The sequence below is a fragment of the Lygodium microphyllum genome, chromosome 5 (assembly GCF_053477565.2).
Source record: "Lygodium microphyllum isolate KBCC chromosome 5, Lygodium_microphyllum_v1.1.10, whole genome shotgun sequence".
In the NCBI taxonomy this organism is placed as follows: Eukaryota; Viridiplantae; Streptophyta; class Polypodiopsida; order Schizaeales; family Lygodiaceae; genus Lygodium; species Lygodium microphyllum.
In genome coordinates, this window is record NC_141139.1 from 94592254 (window position 1) to 94616937 (window position 24684).

The window sequence follows — 24684 nt, forward strand, 5'->3', positions numbered from 1 at the left end:
TATGAAGGCTTTCTTATTCATGCATGTGTAACTGCATCTCCATCACCTGAGAGCAAGCTCCTTTTCAACACGAAGTAGGTTGCACTCAGCCATGAGCACCTCTGCCTGAAGCTTCTAGTCATCTACGCTCCAATCCTGCTGCTGCTGCCACAAGCTACTATTAAGGATTACAACCTTATCTTCTTCTGCTTGATGATTTCAGTGCCATTCTCACCTTGTTAAAAGGAGGAAGAGGAGTGGACGTTCTTTTCTGCTTAGCAGATTTCAGCAGTGTGGCAAAGGCATCAAATGGACCCTCGAGATGGCCGTTTTCTCCTCGCAAGTCCTTCAAGCTCAATTGTATCAGCAAGCATGTGCAGCTCAGAATTCCAAAGAGATCTGCCTTCTGTACCATATGTTGCATTTCCAGGAAGGGGAGTCCAAGGGTGTTGACTCTGGAACATTCCAAACTCCTTGCCAGCTCCCCAAGCATTTAGAGGAGTCATAGATGCACCATTTGGAGCTTTGTAACTGCTTTCAAACATATTTGAAGCTAATGGAAAGCCAACAGAGAGAGAGTTGTCTCTTGATCTAGACTCCATATACATGCCATCTCCATCCACCAAAGAATTTCTACATTCCCCTTCAGTGATTGAACCAGTGGCTGACACATTTGAAACTACTAGTTCAAGGGGCAAAGCATTTATCGGTTGCCTTCTTCAGTTCCTTGGCTAAAACAGGCTGCAGTCCAAACAGGGACAGATTTGGAAAAGTTGCTATAGAAATTAGTAGCATCATTCTAACGACAAAGAAACAACTGGAAGTGATACTAGTTATCATAAGCTTCGAGTGGAGCCATCAAACGTCTCTTTTGGACATATATTTCTTGAGTTAGAGCCTATTTGGTACTGGCAGTTCACTAGCAGTTTACTGTGGACAGTTCTGGAAATTCTTAAACAGAGAGGGGTATTGCTACTCCTAAATTCAAACCAGGATTTCTACTTGATACTAGACATCCTAACCTTCGAGTCAAGCTATCATACACCTTATTTGGACTTCTATTTTTCAAGGAACATCATATCTCTTCAACTTGACTGCAATGGCAGCAACTAAGAACAATAGTTCCAGCTCTAGTGAACAACGTTGGCTTCAAATACATGCTAAAATGGACAAACTTGGACAAGGTTGGCTTCAAACACAGGCTAAAATGGACAAAATTGGACAAGGTTGGCTTCAAACACAGGCTAAAATGGACAAACTTGTACAAGATCAGCTTCAAACAAAAGCTAATATTGACAAACTTGTAGTTTCGATTCAACAGTGTATTGCACTTACGGAAAAAACAGCAGGACCTGAATCAAATTCTTATGCTTATAGACAACATGTATATGCTGATGGTACACACTATGATCCACATGTATCTTATGAATATGAATAGCAACAATATGCAAATGAATATGAGCAGTATGCAAGTACATCTGGACAGCATGTTAATGCTTATAAATATGATGTACCATATCATAATGCAGAGTATCATCCCATTGAACCTTGGCAGCAGAATGGTTATTATGGTCAACATGCTTATGCTTATGAGCATCCATCTCTTCAGCAAAATAGTTCTTATGGATGTAACAGAAATGGTTATGCTTATCAGTACACTTCTAGCTTTGATCAACAGCAAGCAAGTGATTATGACCAATACAGTGGGATCAATGATCAAAGGCAACATGCTTATGAATGTGAGCAGCAAACTGCAGTGGAAACAACTGCATATGCTCAACCTAACTGTCCCTCTGATGTGCAGCAGGACTATTATCACCATATGCAGTATGGACAGCATGAGCAATATGGTTATGAGTATGGACAGCCATCTGTTGTACATGATGAGCATGGACAGCCATCTGTTATGCATGAGCAGCAAGATGACTATGAGCAGCATGTCAAAAATATCATAGAGCTGACTAATGGTGATGAACAGGTGTGTAAATTGCTATCTAAAGCTAAACGTGTTAGACACCTTACTAGTGATACAATACGGGAATTGCATGCTGCGGGCTTATGCTATCGTTGTGCTAAGCCACTATCTTGTAACCACCAAGCCACATGTAGTGCAAGGTCTGCCAAAATAATCTTGCTATTCGAATATTATGATGTAAATGATGAAGAACATCTTGTTGAAGATGATGAAGAACATCTTGTTGAAGACCATTCTGGTATGAGTCCACAACAAGAAGTTCAACAACAAGAAGTTCAGTTCAAGAAGGCAGATTATGGACAGCATGTGGACTTGGAAGACCATCATGCAATGGAGACTTTGTTAGTGAGTACTATCATGATGATCATATTTCCAGCAGTATTTGATTTCGATCTTATGAAAGTTGATCCTATGCATGGCAAAGATACAACTTTTCCTTTTGATCCGGGAGGTTACAGGTTGATTTTGACCTCCTGTATAGATTAGTACTACTATTGAGTATTAGGTAATCTTTTCTTTTATCCCTTGTAATGCTGTATAGAGTAGTACTCTGTTCTATCCATCTCCTCTTTAGTTTGTTTCTAGGTTTGTTTTTGAGGACAAAAACTTTTGGGAAGGGATGGATTGTAAGAAGTTGGAAATAGTTAAAATGTTGATAATATGCCATGTCACACTGACATTGGTATATAAGGAGATAAGTTGTAATTTTCCACATCTTTTGACATATCAATACAATTACAATCTTTCTCTCCCTTCTTGCTCCAAGCTTCCATGGCTTCTTCATCTTTCCTGTCTTTCTCTCTCCAATTCTAGTCTTTCTCTCTCCTCGTCACTCTATTTCTCTCTCTTCCTGCAGTCTTTCTCTCTCCTCTGCAGTCTTTCTCTCTCCTCTTCTTCTCTCCCTAGTTCTCTCTCTGACACATTGGTGGAAACTTTGGGGATGTTTTTTTTTTGGATGGTCCCGGTGGGTCTGGAAAGACGTTTCTTTACAAGTGTTTGCTTGCTAGGTTGCGCAGTGATGGTCATATAGCATTGGCAACGGCATCATCTGGCATTGCTGCTTTGCTTCTGCAGGGCGGTCGTACTGCTCACTCGAGATTTAAAATTCCATTGGATCTATGTAATTGATCCACCTGTAATATTCCTGTTCAGAGCGATCTTGCTCAACTTTTCAGACAATCGAGCCTTATTTTATGGGATGAGGCTCCCATGATGCACAGGTTTGCATTTGAAGCTGTTGATAGAGCATAAAGAGATATTATGAGCTGTAATAAACCATTTGGTGGAAAGGTTACTTTGCTTGGGGGTGATTTTAGGCAAATCTTGCCCATCGTGATGAAGGGCTCCCGTGAAGATATTGCTAATGCGGCACTATGTTGCCCTCGTTTATGGCAGTATGTTAAGGTGCTAAGGTTGTCTGGGAATATGAGGATGTCAACCATTGGTGGTGTAATGGATAATGGATTTGTTGGTTGGATTCAAGGGATAGGGGATGGAGTGGGTATTACGGAGAATTGTGATAAGTTACATATTCCATCTAGCATGGTATTGAAAGGGTGCTCTATTGAAACCTTGGTTAATAGTGTGTACGGTGAAGTATCCGTGGTGAGAGACTTTAGTGTGTACGGTGAAGTATCCGTGGTGAGAGACTTTGGGGCATATTTTAGTGAGCGTGCTATACTTGCAGCACGGAATACAGAGGTGGCTTCTTTGAATCATTGTGCATTGCAATCGATGCCAGGAGAAGTTATACAGTACTATAGTGCGGATTCCATTGCAGAGATAGGTGATAGCTCATTTTTATACTCTGTAGAGTATTTAAATACACTGGATCTTGGAGGTGGATTTCCTCCCAATCTATTGTTGCTAAAGATGAATGCACCTATTATTCTGCTTAGGAACTTAAATCCAGCAAAAGGTTTGTGTAATGGTACACGGTTGATGTGTAAGGCATTCAATAAAAAAGTGATAGATGCTGAAATAATAACAGGGACAAATGTAGGGGAGCGAGTTTTTATTCCTAGGATCACTTTTATTCCTGGCACCTTGCAGTTTCCGTTTGCTATGAGGCGGAGGCAATTTCCTATTCGATTGGCCTTTGCTATGACAATCAATAAGTCGCAAGGCCAGACATTGTCTGTTGTTGGTCTTTACTTAAAGACACCAGTATTTACACATGGACAGTTGTATGTTGCATTTTCAAGGGTGAAATCCTCATGTGGTGTGAGGGTGTTATTAGATGAGGATGGAAGCACTGTGAATGTCACAACGAACATTGTGTACAAGGAGGTACTTCAAAAGATGCAATGAGGTGCATTGCTTTTTTGCAAAGATGCATACGGAGATGAGTTTTTTGGAGAGTGGAAGATATGCTTGCATTTTTTTAGAGATGTATCTATTGAATTTTGATGGCTTCGTAGTCCTTGCTTGGTGTGTAGGTGAGATAGCCTCAAAGCTGTATTCGGTTGGCATATACTCGATCGTAATTGAGTATATATTCCCTGCACTATATATAAGTGTTTGCTTGACTTTTGCAGATGCCTACTCCAAGCTGGGGTTATTATCCAGCTTCTAAGTATCAGAAGGAACTACAGTGTAACTTGCGCGCAGTGACAACGGATGATATTATAAGAAGAACGCTTGCAAGGGTCATTGAGCATTTGTATGATGATGTCAACATAGAGATTTTACTTCCAGTCTTTATTGAGGTGGTGCATTGTGGGTATACTCAATGCTTTCGAGTGCATATGGGTGAAGCTGAGCAAGACAAGAGGTTTCGGTGATCTCACACTGATAGAATACCAAGGGGGTGGTCGGCGTATGAATTTAAGGACCTCAGTTGTTTTGTGACGCTACATCAAGCTATGACAATGCTTGCCAAGGGGTTTGCAAGTGTTAAGCCAGGTATTGTTATTCCAATGTTAAGTGATCTTTGTCAATATTGTTGGATATGTTCATATTTACGTTGTGAGCTTTTAAAATTTTAGGTGCAAGAAAGAGAGGAAAGACTATCATGTCCCCTATACCATCACCGGGACGAAGAGTGGCAATGGGACTTGCTTCTCCTAAGCATGCTGTGTTGGAGAATGGAATTTTCCCCAGTGATTCCTCAAAGAAAAGAAAGCTTCATTTTGGTTAGGCCCGATGAAAAGTTTCAACATCTTTGTAGCGTTTGGATGTAGATATGTATCTATATCTACTTATCATAGGTGTAATCAAGAAGTGGTACTTCGTGGTTTGTTGATACTTGGATTTATGGTACAAAGTTTTCGGCTCTGAAGCAAGGTTTGGTTTTGGGCTTTACTTCACCTATTTGTATTTGATGCTTGGATATGCTTAAACTTTGTGGTTCCTTTTAGCGTAGCAATGTTATTTCTGATTGTAACGTCGAATGATCATGAAGAGCTACTTCTAGCTATTGCGCATAGCAGGTGTTGTTGTTTTAATGTTAAGTGGAGATTGGACTTGCTTCACCTGGCCATACTATATTGGAGAGCAGAAATACGATTATGTCCCCTATACCATCAACAAGACGAAGAGTGGCGATCGGACTTGCTTTGCCTGGCCATGCTATGTTGGAGAGTGGAAAATTTTCCAATTATTTCTCAAAGAAAGAAAAGCTTCGTTTTGGTTAGACCCTATGGGAACTGTAAATTTTTTTGTAACATTTGGATGTAGATGCATAGGCACAATCAAGGAGTGACACTTTGTGGTTTGTTGATACTTGAAATTGTGGTGCAAGGTTATTGGTGCAGTCTCTAGAAGAAACTTTGGTTTCGGGCTTTGCTTCACCTATGTGGGTTATTAATACTAGGAGTTTGCATGCAATGCTTGGACAAACTTAAATTTGTGGTGTGGCTCATATATCTTTTATTTGTGGTTCGTTTCACCGTAGGAATGTTATTTCTCATTGTAACATCCAAGGATACAAGTTGTTTCTAATTGTTTTGCAGAGCAAGTATAGATACAAGTCTATAAGTTTGGTGCATGGTCATTGCATGTATATATGAGTCTATGTACTCCTTGATGCAAATGCATATTTGGTCTTTTATACATGAGAGAGAGAGAGAGAGAGAGAGAGAGAGAGAGAGAGAGAGAGAGAGAGAGAGATGTTCCAGACATAGTGCATTCGACTCCATTGAATGCAATTGATTTGGGAGTGATTGAGTGAGTGTGGATAGAGGGGGGAGGTGTAAATGGGATGAGAGATAGAGGGGTTGTGAGTAGAGGAGAGTAAAGCATGCGATGTTTTTGTGATAGCATTATCCATTGTGCGATAGGGAAGTGAAGCTGCCGTGCGATATAGAGGAGAGTAAAGCATGCGATGTTTTTGTGATAGCATTATCCACTGTGCGATAGGGATGTGAAGGTAGCTTCACTTCCCTCGCACCCCGCTAGCGTTCCTTGCGCGCGAAGCGCTCTAGGAATGCTAGTTCTTATATCATCGAAATACGCGGCACAGAGGAGGAGGCATGGCTCAGTGCCTAGCTGCAGCATGCAGGGTCAAGTTCCCAGGGAGAGCAGGCAAGGCTCTACGCATCGCTCATTTTTAGGGTCCTTTTTTATTCTTATTCATCGGGACTGGGATGAACCCATCACCTTCGGTGGGCCCTGTAGGTACAAATATCCTCCGCCGGTCTTTGTGGTGGTGGTAAGATAAAAAAAACGAAAGGCATATAGGAGAGAGACATGAATGATTTAACAGTGCAGCCGGTCTAATGGAGAATGAACAGCATTAAAAAAGAAAAGAAAAGCCTCCATGCTTTATATTGTAATGCACTTGAATGATGGCAAACGAGAGAGAGAGAGAGAGAGAGAGAGAGAGAGAGAGAGAGAGAGATACACTGCTAAGAGATGGCCTGCAAAACGTCCCATTTCTCCTCCCACCCATTATATCTTATTCAATTGTTAAAGTAAGTCTCAACCCAACTTGGGTTAATGTTAACTTGGGTTCCCACACTTCCCCCCTCGCATGGAACTTGTTGCACAGTAAATAAGGTGTTACATGGTAAACACGTGGATGTGTTTTGGAACTCGCAGGATGTTGCATGGCAAAAGATTTGTTCTCATTTTACCTGTTTCGTTTTCATGTTGCCTTCTAGTTGTTTTGGATGAATCCATCAATGAACTGCATGTATCATTTCTTGTTGTATTTCTGCTTCATCCTCCTCATGCTCTAAATCAGTGTGTTGTTGTTCTTGTTCCTGCATAGTTTTATCTTTTGCCATGCAGGGAGTTGTTGTCGTTGTGAGCTGCTCTGGTTGAAACATTGTCGAGTTCTCTATGTAGTATGGCTTGATTCGACAGACATGAGCAACGGTTTTTGTGACCTTTTGTTTATTTTGCAGCAAAGTATGTGGTTTTTCTGAGATTTTGGAGTACTTGATAAGGACTTATCCATCTATGCATCAATGATTTTGGCAAGCTTTTTTTCCTGACAGGATAATACACACTAACTTCATCTCCTTTTTTGTATTCTGGTTCATCAAATTTCCTGTTCTGACGCTGTTGAGCTATCTGCAAGTTTTTCTGAACACTTGAGATCATGAGTGGTTGACTTTTTTGCAGATGGATGTACCAGTCCATGGCATCTTTGGTCTGTGGTGGCTGAAGTTGCATTGTATTGATATCAGTTTGGTAACCGTGGATCCCTGCCATATAATGCTCTAAAAGGGCTAATCCTGGCTGAGGCTTGAACTGTTGTCCTATAAGCATGCAAAATATATGACAAATATATGTCCCAGTCCTCTTGTGATGGATCCACATACATAGCAATCATGCTTTTTATTGTTTTGTTCAATCTTTCAATCATAGCCATTTGTCTAGGGATGATAGGGTGATGTAAAGATCTGCTGGATTCCCATTGCCTTGCTGATGATTTGCATGATATTGGAGGTGAACTTCCATTGTCTGACAATATTTTTTCTGGGCAGGTGTCTTGTGATGACTTCGTGATCTATCAGAAACTTGGCGATTTGGTTTGCAATTGCTTCTAGAATGGCTTTGGCTTCAGCCCATCGTGTCAAATATTCTATAAGGACAACTATGTATTTGTTTCCATTGATGCTTTCAGGAAAAGATCCCATCAAATCCCATGCAACTAATTGAAACGGATGCTCCACTTTGATGGAATGTAGCAATCCATCTGGTTTATGTGTAGGCATTTTGAATCCATGGCATTGTGGACATGACTAAAGGTATTTTGTGATTGTATGTCTCATTTTGGGCCAGTAAAACCTTGCTCGCAACATGTGTAGGACCTTTTTTTCTCCCGCATGACCAAACAATGGATGGCTGTGATGGTAATCTAGATACACTTGCTGCAGCTTTGCTGATATGTATATGCGGGGTTGTTGATTGTTTTGTACATAGTGCAAGACTTTGTTTTGAATGACATACTTCTTTTGATCTGGATGTAAATTTGTTGATTGAAGATTACCAATGATTTTGATGATTTTGGGATCTGTTGTTTGAGCCATTGCTACTTGTTCTTGTGTGGATGGTAGTTCAGTATGCATTATTATTACAACCTGAGTGTTTTTGATTTCTGACATGCTCCTTCTCAATGCATCTGCAATCACATTTGTTGTGCCTTTACAATGTTTTATTTTAAAATGGTATTCCTGTAGGGCCAAAATCCATCTCAATAAGTGTCTTGAAGGATGTTGTTTGTGCAACAATGTGATTATTGGATTATGATATGTTTCCACAATTACTTCTGGGCCATGAAGATAAGGATGCAGCTTTGCATAGGCCCAAACAATGGCCAACAATTCCTTCTCTGTTGTTGTGTAATTTGCTTCCGCCCTTTTCAGTCCTTGACTTATGTAACGTATGGGATGCCATCCTTGTTCTTTTGTTTCCTGTAACAAAACAACTCCCAATCCTTGGTCAGATGCATCTGTTTTCAGCAAAAAAGTTTTTGTAAAATCTGGGTAATGTAAAAGTGAAGATTGTGCAATTTGTTCTTTAATTTTTTCAAAGGCTTTTTGACAGTCAACTGTCCAATCATATTTTTCGGATTAATATGTCATCCAAGTAGATGACAAGTACCTTCCTTTCTATGAGATATTGGAATAAATTATTGCCCATTCTTTGAAAAGTGCTTGGAGGGTTTGTCAACCCAAAAGGCATGACTTTGAATTGAAATAGGCCCATTGGTGTGCGAAAGGCCGTTTTGGGAGCATCTTGTTGATTTAATGGAATTTGCCAATAGCCTGCAGCTAAATCGATTGAAGTAAAATATTTAGAATTGCCTAATTGGTCAAGTAAGTCATCCAACCTCGGTAAGGGGTGAACATCTCTAATAGTGACTTTATTCAAGGGCCTGTAATCTACACAAAAGCGGTATTGTCCATTTGGTTTCTTCACTAGATGTGGCTCAACTGCCCATGGACTTTTAGATGGTTCTATCACACCCATAGCTAGCATTTATTTAACTGCATCATTTATGATTTGAACTTCCATGGGTGACCTTCTACGCATTGGCATCTTTATGGGTGGTCCTGGGTATGTTGGAATGTCATGACACACTCGTGCATTGATGGTGGTCTGTTTTGAAGTTGCTGGTAAAAGATTTGGATATATTTGTAGGATTCTTTGGATGTCCTTCTATCATTGTTGTTCAGGTACTTCTACTATATGTACCTGCTGAAAATAGTTAGTGCGTGGCAATGTTGTGAATGGAATAGGTGTGGAATTGGGAAGTTCTAAGACTTCATCCTTGAAATTTAATATGGCTTGATGTTTTCTTAACCAGTCACATCCTAATGTAATTGGAAATAGTTGGTGTGGAAGTACATAGGCAGCATGATAAAGTGTCTGTCCGGCTAATGGTAATGGTACTATGTCTTGTTGGTGAGTGTGATATAAATGCTTTGTGTCCCCAAAAAGTACTAAAATTGGGTGTGCTTCTTGTATCCTAAGCTGTAACTTTTGTGCTAGTGAATGTCTAATTGATGAAAATGATGCTCCACTGTCTAATAAAATAGTTACTAAGGTTGTGCCTATGGTAAGTGTTATTAATGCAACTAAACTATTTGTTTTTTGAATTGTAGAGGTTTGCACATGCGAATGGCTTTGCCTCAACAACTATTTGATCAAAGGTTTTCCAGCACACTGGCAAATGTGGCTGCTGTATTGTTCCTGACTTGGACATTTTGAACTTGAGGTTGCTTCGCTTTGAGTCAATTGCAATGCTTCTTCACATGGCCATATTTGTTACAATAAAAAATATCAAACAGGTAAAGAACGCTTTTCAGCCCATTGTGCATTTTGGACATTAATATCCATTGGTGTTGGGCCATCCAATACAACTTTGGTTTTGTTTTTGCTTTTCGGCATCTCAGTATCTTCAATGACACCCCTTCTATCCTCTGTGCAATTTGTATTGCATCATGAAGGGTCTGTGGACCTTGATCTCGTACTCGCCTGGCAAGATCTAAACGTAATCGAGGCCACAAGAAAAAGAGTTTCATAGATTTTGACATAGTAGGGTTAGTCGGTGTTATTATCCGATTAAATTTAATGGCAAACTGAGCCACAGTTTCTCCTGGTTGTTGTTCACATTTCTTGAGTTGTTTTAGTGATGACTGCGTAATATTTTGATTTGCAAAATGTTTGATGAGCGAGTGTAAGAGTTGTGCTAATTGATTTTAATATGATTTGGTTGTTGCACATACCAGGTTGCAGCCAGCCCTTCAAGTAATGTATGAATTTCTCTCGTCTTTTGCTCATCCATCCATCCATGATAGCTTGCGACATTATCAAAATGATCCAACCAGGATAAAACATCTTCAGTTGGTAATGCTGCAAAAAAATGAGGCCGTACTCACGGATTTGATGTAGTTACTAGACGTTGTTGATGATGCTCAAGAAAGGCCAAGAGAGTATGGTTCATGACATTCATCTGATGTAGCATGGAATTTATAGTATTCAGCATTTGATCTATGTATGATGGATGTTCTGCTTGTTGCTGATACATTGGCTCGTCCTGTGTCGCAAGTCTAGAACTGTGAGGGCTAAGAGGAGATCTTGGCGATGTCATCTCCACCAAATGTAATGCGCCTAAATGATGGCAAACGAGAGAGAGAGAGAGAGAGAGAGAGAGAGAGAGAGAGAGAGAGAGAGAGAGAGAGAGAGATGGCTTGCAAAACGTCCCATTTCTCCTCCCACCCGTTACATCTTATTCAATTGTTAAAGTAACTATCAACCCAACTTGGGTTAATGTTAACTGGGGTTTCCACAAAATGTTAAAGAAAAGCCCAAAGCATACCGTTTATTTAGAAAAAAAGTGTAAACACTAAAATTCCTAAAAGTTTTTTGAAGATCGTATCATGTTTAAGGGGAAGGAAAAACTATATACAAGGAGAATACTAGAGAGAAGGGACCCTTCTCTAGCTTTTCGAAGTCTGTTTGTGCAAAGAGAGATGAGAGTCACTCATAAATTCAAGACAAAAATGAGAAGTCGAAAATTGGTTGAAAGGAGGACGTTTTGTAAAAAGAAATATTCGGCTAATACAAATTCCAGTTCTTGTCAAGGAGGTAGGTGATCTTGTTTTGTTCAAGTTTTTCCAAATAGAGTTTTTCACATTGAACACAAGACCTTCAATGTTTATTTTATAGAAGAGAGTGTTTATTAATTTTTGTGTTCTATATTAACTGTGTTGTCGGTTTGCTTGTGTTTGGTAAATTGTATCTTGTAGAGTTTAATACTTTGACAAAGTCAATACACTTTCTGGCACTCCTTTCCTTCTTGTTTTGGGGTTGTCTGTGAGTTCATCCTTTCCATCACTCGTGAAACAATGCAAAGTGGGGCACAAACCCTAAAACGCAAAAGGGGTGCAAACCCTAAAACACAAAGGGGATGCAAATGCTGAAGCACAAAAGGGATGTAGACCCTAACCTTAAAACAGTGCATCCTCCTAGAGAGGTGACCTAAACCTTACCCTAATTTTTATCCATATAAGGGTGGGAGGTCTCAATTGTATTTACCCTTTTGGTGCACCCATGCTATGGAACCTCTATCAATACAACTATTGAAGCTTTCTATTCTCTTCTTCTATTCTATTATTATGTCTCCATGGTTGGTATTCAATGAAAGAGAGTAAGTGAAAGATGTGTTGAGCAAGGGATTGAGGGAAGGTGAAGCTCTTCGTCGTCTTCTTCTTCTTCTTTACTAGCTTCTTGACTGATTTATGTGCTCACGATGGTGGATGCAAAGGAGCGATGATATTGGATTGTGTTGCTTGGGTCATGGAACCATCTTCGAGCCTTCAAGCTTTCAAACTACAATGCAAGAAAGTAAGTTGGTGAGTTTACTACACCTCGAAGCTAGTCTTGTGTTCTTGCTTTCTTGGAATAGAGAGGAGGATGCATGGTTAGTTAGAGTGCAGTGTCGAGAAACAAGGTAAGAGGTTGCCACCAAAGTGAGTTGCAGCTTTCTAAAACAATAGAAGTTCATCCAAAGTCTTGACTATTGGTGTGTTTGGCTTGACATTTTGGTTCCATTTCTGGGACCAAGAACGATACGTGGTGCAAAAAGCCTAATCTGGGATGTCTCTAACGATTTCGTAGCTTGGCCAAAGATTTACATTTGTCAAATGGCCTAGGTGTGCGCATTTTGAAAAGGTTTGACATCTGCACGTATATAAAGGTGATTCTTTTTAACCACCGAGATTCTCACACTCCTACCATATGGTGGAATAGGAGGCTTGTGCATGGATGTGGATGGAATCGATAGAGTATCGAGACCATCCACGTTTGTGCCTAGCATTTCAAAACACATCCAATCAAGTTACGACGGCTAAATCGCAGAAGGATTTGGATCACTGGATTAAGATTGAAGCAATAGCAATTGTAAGGGTGGAAAATTTTACAAAACTCAAACTCAAATCTGCAACAAAACTCGAAAAATGTAAAGAGTCAAAAACATAAAACTTAAAATGCAAAACTCAAAAATCAAACTTGTTACTTAAACAAATCATCTCTACTATATATTAACGAGGGGTCGGGGCTTGCTGCCACGTGGCAGCCCCTGACCCCCCCGTTTGCAGAGACGCGGGGGTGCCACGCGTCGGGCACCCCTCGCTCGCCCGAATCGCGGGCGTCGGTCGGACCGGCGTCGGCCCTCGCGCGAATCGCGGGGGTCTCCTCGAGCCGCGTAGGCTCCTCTCCTCGATTCCTCGGCAGCTCCTCGACGTCCTCGGCCTGCGTGGCGTCGCCGCCCCCTCCTGTGCCTCCTCGACCTGCGTTTGCTCGAGCTGCGTGCAGCGTGGCAGTACTGGCAGCAGCGGCCAGCCAGCTCTATATAAAGAGCTGCTGCTTCTGGGAGTGACAGTTGTGTAGAAGAGCTGCTGCTTCTGGGAGTGACAGTTGTGTAGAAGAGCTGGGAGCGACTGTTGCGACTGCTGGGAGCCTGCTGCAGGTATCCGATTTTACTCTACCATGTGCACTTAAATATTATTGAGGGGGAATAAGTCAAGTTATGATTATCTATAGGTCAACTGCTGGGAACGACTGTTGCAACTGCTGGGAGTGACTTCAGTGAGCAACTGCTGCAGGTATCCCATTATTCCAAATATGTCATTTTCTCCCAATTTTGTAGTTAGATAGGTTAATCACTTGACATCAGTAGCAAGTCTCATGGGGTGTTATCCGCCCATCTATCTCATTAAAGCAAGCTTAGGCCTAACTAATTGTTTTTCTTTGCATCAGTTGGCAAGTTAGTTCCTTGGTTTAAAGATTCGTCTCTTCACTTCAAAGAAAAATCAGATCAAAACGTATCAATGCTAACGTCTGGATCCTTTAGAAACTCATTTGTTTCAAATAAACCACTTTCTCTTAAGAAAACCATAGCACTATTTCTTGAATGTTTTGCCTCACGTAAGAATCAAGGCTTTGGATAGCCTTATGATAATAGTAAATCTCATATACGCCTCTACTTAAATTAGCTTCTATGCAATCACTATCTTCCTATTGGACTGTTTGAGTGCCGCATAAGATAGGAGTTAGTTAGGTAGATTCGTACATTATAATGTACGAATCGTCATTGTTTGAGTGCCACATAGGATAGGGGTTAGGTTAGGTAGAGAAGACCTAGATTGTAATAGAGGTATGGAGTCATCATTTGAGTGCCATATAAGATAGGAGTTAGGTTAGTTACATGTGCCACATAGGGTAGGAGTTAGGTTAGTTACATCCATACATTATAATGTAATAGAGGTATGGAGTCATCATGTTAGGTAGATCCAAACATTATAATTTAAGGAAGATTTGGAGTTCTTTGCCAATCAAAGAGCGATATACCCCTTTGAGTCACCATCGATAGTTCTTTAGCGTTGCTTGGTATGATGGACAAATTTTGAATTAAAAGTGGTGGTTAGAATGATTGAACAGGGGCAAGATAGTGATCCGCAATATGGGTACTATTGGATTAATGTTGTAACAAAGATAAAATTTGGAGATGAAAAATAAGGATTTGTAGTGTATAGGATTATGATAAGATGCTAAAAAGATCGTGATTAAATCTCCAGGGAGATGATGATGATAATACGGATACTTAATATGTTATATGCAAGTTATGGGATGTGTTATTTAGAAACTATCGAGATTGTGAGAAATAGAGAAGACCTAGATTAAGAAAGTGAAATGTTGCACGAAATGAAAGCTGAGATTTCTATGGATGAGGGGACTAATAGACTCGGTTATAATGACACATGAACAATGTTTAAGCTCCATATAATCCCTGCATATAATTCATTCAGTAACAATAGGGTTGATTGCTATGATCATGACGATAATGGAGAGGATAAAGTTAAGCTCTGTGTGTGTGTGTGGTTAGGTAGATCCAAACATTATAATTTAAGAAAGATTTGGAGTTGTTGCCATTTGGAGTGCCACATAGATTGCTATTCAAGGGTCTATAATAATGTTTTAAAACAAGTTATTTATGCTTCATATTCTCCAAGAATAGGGTATGCTTTTCACAAAAAAAACACTATCTTGCAGCAAAGGGATAGTTCATAGTTAGATGCTGCACATTAGAGCCACTACCACAATCTGGGAGAGGAAAAGTTTTTATGTGTAGAGGCATTGTTCGAGTGCTGCATAAGATGGGAGTTAGGTTAGCTACATCATACATTAAAAAAATATTCTAGGTTTGGAGTCATTGTTTGAGTGCCACATAGGGTAGGGGTTAGGTTAGGTAGATCCGTACATTATAATGTAATAGAAGTATGGAGTCATCATTTGAGTGCCATATAAGATAGGAGTTAGGTTAGTTACATCCATACTCAGCTCAACCTCCATAGAGCGCACGCACACACACACACACACACACACACACGCCTCTACTTAAATTAGCTTCTATGCAATCACTATCTTCCTATTGGACTGTTTGAGTGCCGCATAAGATAGGAGTTAGTTAGGTAGATTCGTACATTATAATGTACGAATCGTCATTGTTTGAGTGCCACATAGGGTAGGGGTTAGGTTAGGTAGAGAAGACCTAGATTGTAATAGAGGTATGGAGTCATCATTTGAGTGCCATATAAGATAGGAGTTAGGTTAGTTACACGTGCCACATAGGGTAGGAGTTAGGTTAGTTACATCCATACATTATAATGTAATAGAGGTATGGAGTCATCATGTTAGGTAGATCCAAACATTATAATTTAAGGAAGATTTGGAGTCACCATCGATAGTTCTTTAGCGTTGCTTGGTATGATGGACAAATTTTGAATTAAAAGTGGTGGTTAGAATGATTGAACAGGGGCAAGATAGTGATACGCAATATGGGTACTATTGGATTAATGTTGTAACAAAGATAAAATTTGGAGATGAAAAATAAGGATTTGTAGTGTATAGGATTATGATAAGATGCTAAAAAGATCGTGATTAAATCTCCAGGGAGATGATGATGATAATACAGATACTTAATATGTTATATGCAAGTTATGCAAGTTATGGGATGTGTTATTTAGAAACTATCGAGATTGTGAGAAATAGAGAAGACCTAGATTAAGAAAGTGAAATGTTGCACGAAATGAAAGCTGAGATTTCTATGGATGAGGGGACTAATAGACTCGGTTATAATGACACATGAACAATGTTTAAGCTCCATATAATCCCTGCATATAATTCATTCAGTAATAATAGGGTTGATTGCTATGATCATGACGATAATGGAGAGGATAAAGTTAAGCTCTGTGTGTGTGTGTGTGGTTAGGTAGATCCAAACATTATAATTTAAGAAAGATTTGGAGTTGTTGCCATTTGGAGTGCCACATAGATTGCTATTCAAGGGTCTATAATAATGTTTTAAAACAAGTTAGATGCTACACACACACACACACACACACACACACACACATAGGTGTACATACTCACCTTCCCTTTCAATGCATGTTGTCATGAGATACTAAGATAGATTGATAAATTTAAGTTCACAATGCATGCTCCTAAAAAAGAAATAGAGCCAAACTTTACTTTGGGTAAATATATTATTTATGCTTCATATTCTCCAAGAATAGGGTATGCTTTTCACAAAAAAAGCACTATCTTGCAGCAAAGGGATAGTTCATAGTTAGATTCTGCACATTGGAGCCACTACCACAATCTGGGAGAGGAAAAGTTTTTATGTGTAGAGGCATTGTTCGAGTGCCGCATAAGATTGGAGTTAGGTTAGCTACATCATACATTAAAAAAATATTCTAGGTTTGGAGTCATTGTTTGAGTGCCACATAGGGTAGGGGTTAGGTTAGGTAGATCCGTACATTATAATGTAATAGAAGTATGGAGTCATCATTTGAGTGCCATATAAGATAGGAGTTAGGTTAGTTACATCCATACTCAGCTCAACCTCCATAGCGCGCGCGCGCGCACACACACACACACACACACACACACACACACACACACGTAGGTGTACATACTCACCTTCCCTTTCAATGCATGTTGTCATGAGATACTAAGATAGATTGGATAAATTTAAGTTCACAATGCATGCTCCTAAAAAAGAAATAGAGCCAAACTTTTTACTTTGGGTAAAGGCTTGCGTGGTTTCAAATTCTCTATAAAGGCTTGCGTGGTTTCAAATTCTCTATCTTATCTTTACATCATAAGGATGATTTTAGTGGTTAATATTGATCAAGTGCTATGACTTTTTTTTTCCAAATTGAACTTAGGAATCCAAAGTTTAGTAGGCTCAATAGTGTGTATGTGTTTGATTAATTAATGTGTGTATGTGTTTTAGTATTAAAAATGTGTGATAACATTGTTATGTTTGTGTTAATAGTATGTATTCATATGTATATATGTGCTAATAATATTTTAATTAATATTTTCTTCATTTAAGTTGTAATCAATGCTTTAATACTTTAATCAATCTCCTTGATGAGTCCTTTTGTGTAATGGTAGCAAATGCATCTTTCATAACTAAAGATTTGTGCTACATTAAAGTTGAATGGAATGTATAATAGGCCTTTTAGCCCATGTGCAAGACCCAAACCCCCATGTGAAAAATGCTTGCGTGGTTAATATTGATCAAGTGCTATGACTTTTTTTTTCCAAATAATAGGCATTTTAGCCCGTGTGCAAGACCCAAACTTTACTTTGGGTAAAGGCTTGCGTGGTTTCAAATTCTCTATAAAGGCTTGCGTGGTTTCAAATTCTCTATCTTATCTTTACATCGTAAGGATGATTTTAGTGGTTAATATTGATCAAGTGCTATGACTTTTTCTTTCCAAATTGAACTTAGGAATCCAAAGTTTAGTAGGCTCAATAAAATATTTTTGGAAAGAAGAGTCCCACAATTTTTGGAAAGAAAAGTTTTGTGTAATGGTAGCCATTTCTATAACTTTCTTAAATAGGTCAAATTTAAAATAGCAAATGCATAATTCATAACTAAAGATTTGTGCTAATAATATTTTAATTAATATTTTGTTCATTTAAGTTATAATCAATGCTTGAATACTTTAATAGTTTAATGATTTTATGATGTCCCTCATGTATGTATGGATATTTATGCTTTGATGTGGAGAAAAAGATGTGTTAGATATTTTCTCGACATAGTCTCATTGTGTCTCTCTCATTTATGCATAAATATTGTAATACTTTGGTGCGCCTACGTCATGAAAGTATTCAATTACTTTTTAAATATATTCTCCGTGTGTGTGTGTGTGTATGTGTGTGTGTGTGTGTGTGATCTCTTAATACTTTGTGTAACCATGGCAGTATGGAGCATGCTGAAACATCTGATGCAAGAAACAATGTCCATGTACCAGACATTGTTTTGTGTACTCCCAATGCACGAATGAATGTGCGTAAAGCCAAAGACATGGCTAGGAGGAAGTCAGTACGGCGTGCCCTCAAACGTGTCAAAGGACACAACACTTCCGTTGTATCCCTAAAGATCCTGCATCGGTTAGATGCAATTGAGAAGCAAATCAAGAGTTTAAACAAACGTCAAAGAGCTTCAAACTCCTTCTGTCAAAAGTTTGGTGATCGCCTTCAAAGAATCAAAAAAATCCTGGCAGAAAAATATGAAGGAGGCTTGGCTGATGGGATAATGTTGCAAGATGAGATAGATGAAATAAAGGGCTATATAGGAGAAATCTATGAGTTGGTTCGCAAGCACTGGCCAGGGTGTTCTTTGGAAGACCATGCAGAAAAGTTGCGAGACCTTGCTAAGAGCAATAATCGTATAGAGGATGGAGTGTGTGAATTACTGGCTCAAAGGAATGCAAGCGTGCTTGCACCTGAGAGCATTTGCCTCGATGTGCATGTCACATCTCTGAAACTTTGCCTCAATAGGTTCTCTGCAATGTTGAACCTATTGAATCGTCGCATGAGTTCATCATCCAATGCATAGTGCTCTTAGCATATCAAGCGATTTCAATAACCTTTTGTCGGATCCTCCGATAGATATGTCATTCTATTGTTGGGTTTGAGAATTTTCATGTCATTTGGACTTTTGTATGCCCCAGGATAATGACATAATATGCTCTTTCAATTTATATTCTTGCACATGTAAGATTATATTGTTGCTTATGTGATGTTATAATCTTCAAATTTTATATTGAAATAGTGTTTACAACAAATTTATCTTGAAGGAAAATCTTTGCTAAAGTCTTCCCTAGGACATAAAATTTAGTACGCATAGGACATAAAAGTATGCGATTACTAATATCAAAGTACATTTTTCTTTTTATCTCAGGTTTTTCTCGACAATGGTACTTGCAACACGTTCTGTGCCTAGAGATCATGTATTACGTGCACGTAGAGAAATGCTCAAAATTACTAGACATAAACGTAGGCACGTTGCAAGAGTTAGGACTGAATTACATGTTCGTGACCATGCAAGAGATATGTATGAACAACATCATGCAAATGGAAACTATATGGATGTCGGTATCCCAAATCAGCTATATCAAACGAATCAATTTCGCGCTGCATCTTGCTCTGTTGCTCATGATTTGGTATCCTTTGAGGTTCAGATGTCTACTGCAACTCGACAATACAATCCTAATGGTGGCTTGAGTGTGCGTAGGCAAATGCTTAATGTTACGAGAGCTGAACGTATGCACATGGCAATAGTTGGAACAGAATTGCAACAACTACATCATGCTACCATAGATAGAGATAGATACAATAGCATCCAAGCTACAAGTGACCAAATGCCAGTTGCACCATTATTGCCGTTGGATGTTCAACCACCTTCTATTCGTCAAGGAGACAATGCAACTATCCACAATATAGATGTTGAGATGTTGGATAACCATGAATTGCTACCCTTCGGAGTGGGGGTACGTAGCATAAGTCCACAAAGAAATGGAAACACAAATAATCCAAATGGTGGATTAAGAAATTGTAGGCAAATGCTTGATGCTACTAGAGCTGAACGTAGACACAGGGCAAGAGCAAGAACGCAATTACAACAATTGCATCGCATTACAACAAATAAAATTGATATAAGTGCTCAAATGCCTGGCGCACCATTACTGTCCTTAGATGTTCAATTGCCTCGCCTTATTCAAGAAGAGAATGAAGCTATCCATCATGCAGATGCAAGTACTGAGATGCTACATGACCAGTACAATATTCAAGCTCCTATATTTCTACCTCAAAATGGTGGTTTTTGTTCAATTCTCCATGACATGCCACCTAATTTGGATATTCATCCATCAGTAACAATTTTGCTCTTCCAAAAACCAAATTTGCATGCAATTGGTACCCTTTGCAAGGTTTGTCACCATTGCATGGCTAAGTTGTGGCATGATGAAACTAAAACAATGCGTACAACTTCGATTGGAAAGCATTGCTGTAGAGAAGGGAAAGTAATTTTGCCACCTCTACAGCAACCACCACAACCTCTGTGTAATTTGCTTGATGGCACACATCCACAAAGCAGAGAGTTCAAAAAAAATATACGTGCTTATAATAGCGCATTGGCTTTTGTTTCAATGGGTGCAAAAATTGATGAGCTTTTGCCTCAAAATGGAAATGGTTATACTTTTCGAGTTCATGGATCAATATATCACCGGATGGGTTCCCTATTGCCAAGTGAGGATGTACAACAAATGCCAAAGTTTGCACAACTTTACATTTATGACACTGATCATGAGTTATTGAATCGCATGGGGGTTTTACCTGGGCTTTTGCCAGACTTACTACAAGAGCTTCAACAAATGATGCATGATCACAATGCGTACGCACAGGCCTTTATAGCAGTTGGTGCAAGCTTGCAACGCAATCCATCAGTAGAAATAAGAATGTCCATTTTTCAAAATCGATCCACGTCTAGACGATATTCAGTTCCCACTGCAAGTGAGGTTGCTGCGATCATGCCTGGACAAGGTGATGATGATACACTTGATCATCGTAGCATTCAAGTTCGCACACGACAAGGCCATTTGATTTATATTTCTAACTTGCACAAGGCATATATGCCACTGTTATATGTTCTTCTTTTTCCAAATGGAGAGGATGGATGGCATACTAAAGTTCCATATGCATTTATTGATGCTCATGTGCATGCCAATAATCTTGCAAATAAAGATTGTGTCACTCAAATGCAATATTATGCTTTTCGACTTCAGATTCGAGATGATACTAATGCATGTCTTTTAAGAGGTGGTCGCTTGCTACAACAATACATTGTCGATGCTTATTGTAGCATTGAGCAATGTAGATTGGCTTGGTGTCGTCATAATCAAGCAACATTGCGAGTTGAAATGTATAGGGGATTGGCTGATATGGTCAATGGTTCGGATGCAGTTGATGCTAATATCATTGGGATTGGTGTGGGCAGGAGAATAGTATTGCCATCTAGCTTTACAGGTGGACCAAGATTCATGTACCAATTGTATCAAGATGCTATGGCAATTGTACGTAGCAAAGGTAAACCTGATTTGTTTATCACCATGACATGCAATCCTAAGTGGTCTGAAATTACAGAAGCTTTGTTGCCTGGTCAAAGTGCACATGATCGACCTGATTTAACTGCTAGAGTTTTTCATTTGAAACATAAGAACATGATGCAGTCGATAGTGAAAAAGGAGTTGTTTGGTAAAGTTGCTGGATATGTGTCCGTCATAGAATTCCAAAAGAGAGGCTTGCCTCATTCACATACGCTCTTGATATTAGAACCACGCTTTAAGCCACTAGAAGCACGTCATTATGATAGACTGGTGTGCGCTGAGCTGCCTGATAAGGAAAGGTTTTCGGATTTGTATCGAATTATTACTAAATGTAACATACATGGTCCGTGTGGTGAGTTCAATCCAAGAAGTGCTTGCATGGTGGACGGAAAGCGTATAAAGGATTATCCAAAAAAGTTTATACATACAACTACAGTTGATAAATCTGGTTATCCTTTATACAGACGTCGAGAGGATGGAAAAACTCATAATGCTAATGGTAACCTCTTGGATAATCGATGGATAGTGCCTTACAATCCTTATTTGAGTTCCAAGTATAGTGCTCACATAAATGTTGAGGTTTGCTCGACAATTGCAGCTGTCAAATATTTGTATAAATATGTATATAAGGGCCATGATCGAGCAACCATTCGGTTTACAAGTACGCGTGGCTCCGGTTCCAATGATATTGTCGTAGAAAATATTGATGCACAAAATATTGATGAGATTGAGAGGTACTTAGATGCACGATATATTTCGGCTTCAGAAGCATGTTGGCGAATATTTGAATTCAAACTTCATGATAAGAAACCCGATATTCAACGATTGCAAATACATTTACCTGGAGAGAATACTGTTTCCTTTCGTGACTCTGATAACATACGTGATGTGGTGCAAAATGAAAATGCTCAAAAAACAACTCTCACAGAATGGTTTACATGCAATCGTTTGCACCCTGATGCTAACACAGTTCTCTATCAAGACTTTCCAATGTTTTGGGTTTGGAATGCACGCAAAAAAATGTGGACAAAGAGAAAGCAAGGAAACACATGTGGTCGAATATACTTTGTTTCACCTATGTGTGGAGAAAAATACTATTTGCGCCTACTACTCACTGTATGCAAGGGTTGCACATCGTTTGAGGCATTGCGTACGGTTGATAATGTGGTATATTCAACTTTTAAGGAGGCTTGCATTGCAAAAGGAATGTTGGAAACAGATGATGAATGGCAAATGTGTTTGCGTGAAGCTGCATTGATGCAAACCGGTGCTCAATTAAGAAATTTGTTTGCATCCATCTTGGTATTTTGTTCGCCTGCCCGACCTGGGGCTCTATGGGAAGAGTTCTTAGGTCCGTTGACAGAGGATATAAAACATCGACTCTCCTTGCAAAATAGGCGAAATGTTGATATGCAAGATGAGGCCAATAATCATGCATTGATGCATATTCAAAAACTTTTAGATCAACATGGTCGCAATTTGGCAGAGTATCATGGATTGCCTGAGGTGACAATGCAAGAATATACAAATCCTTTGATCCTTGATGAACAACTATATGATAAAGTAGAACAAGAGAATACATTCTTAACAATGCAAGCTTTGTTGAATGATGGACAAAGAAATTGTTTTATGGCAATAATGAATGCCATTGATAGTGGTTTGGGTAAACCATTCTTCTTAGATGGCCCAGGCGGTTCTGGAAAAACATTCCTATACAAATGTTTGCTTGCAAAGCTTCGCAGTCAAGGTCGCATTGCAATAGCTACAGCATCCTCTGGTGTTGCTGCATTGCTTTTGCCACATGGTCGTACTGCCCATTCAAAGTTCAAAATTCCATTACAGGCAGATAATAATTCTACATGCAATATACCTGTTCAAAGTCATCTTGCAGCACTGTTAAAAGAGGCAAGTCTTATTTTGTGGGATGAAGCTCCTATGTTGCATCGTAATACCTTTGAGGCACTTGACAGAACTTTAAAGGATATAATGCAGTGTGATATGCCATTTGGTGGTAAAGTTATTCTACTAGGTGGAGATTTTAGGCAAATATTGCCTGTTGTACCAAAGGGTACCTGTGAGGATATTGTCGGTGCTGCTATATGTTGTTCCAATTTGTGGCAATATTTCAATGTTTTGAAACTTACACAGAATATGCGGGTCGCATCAGATGAGGGTCAGTTTGTTGCATGGTTGCAAGACATTGGAGATGGAAAAGATTTAACACATACTAATAATATATTGCAAATTCCACCTGCATTGTTGTTGAAGGGAGGATCTATGCAAGACTTGATCAATTTTGTCTATTGTGAAATGAATTGTGTAATTGATTACAAAACGTTCTTTAGTGGACGTGCCATTCTTGCACCTCGAAACAATGATGTGGAAATGATAAACAATCATGCATTGCAGCTGATGCCGGGAGAGGTTAAACAATACTACAGTGCTGATTCTGTGGATAGAAGCGAGGAGAACTCATTCCTCTATTCTGTGGAATATCTAAATTCCCTTGACCTCGGTGGAGGTATTCCTCCTCATATCTTGCTGCTCAAAGTAAATGCTCCAATAATATTGCTCAGGAACTTGAATCCTTCTAAAGGTTTATGCAATGGTACTAGGCTGGTATGCAAGGCTTTCAATAACAAGGTCATTGATGCAGAGATAATTACGGGGACCAATATTGGTGACAGAGTTTTTATCCCGAGGATAACTTTCATCCCAACTACACTGGAACTTCCTTTCTCAATGAAACGCTTGCAATTCCCAGTCCGTTTGGCGTTTGCAATGACAATCAACAAATCTCAAGGCCAAACGTTATCATGTTTGGGAATATATCTAAAAACCCCAGTCTTTACTCATGGTCAACTCTATGTTGCTTTCTCCAGAGTAAAGTCTCCGGATAGATTGAAAGTCTTGATTGATGAGAAAGAGGACATGGTAAATGGTACAATCAATATTGTATATAATGAAGTTTTACAGAAAGTATTGTAACCTCTATTTTTTCAAAAGTGTAATGTTTGTTCTCTCATATTATATTTGCATAATGTTTTTGTTTTAATACAATCAACGCCTTTTTTTCTTCTTTGTTCACATATCTATAAAATGTAGTGTTGTGCTTTTTTATGTTCTTTTTCAGTAGTGCGTTCTTCGTCGATGAAAAGCAAGTTTGACTTATTTTCTATGATTTAATACTTTAATGTTTTAATCATATCTCTCATGTATGCATAGATATTCATGATTTTATGTGAAGTTGGACGTATGTTTGTTTTACTATATGAGAACATTGTGTTAAAATTATTTCTACCATAAAAGTTA

The 24684-nt window shown here is 39.1% G+C and overlaps 1 protein-coding gene across 1 annotated transcript; it reads left to right on the top strand.

The window, feature by feature from the left end:
• Positions 1 to 19182: 19182 nt before the first annotated feature.
• LOC148036151 (uncharacterized) lies at positions 19183 to 24360 on the top strand. Its single transcript, XM_087678888.1, has one exon. The coding sequence runs from the start codon at positions 19183 to 19185 to the stop codon at positions 24358 to 24360; it is 5178 nt and encodes a 1725-aa protein (XP_087535014.1).
• Positions 24361 to 24684: the final 324 nt, after the last annotated feature.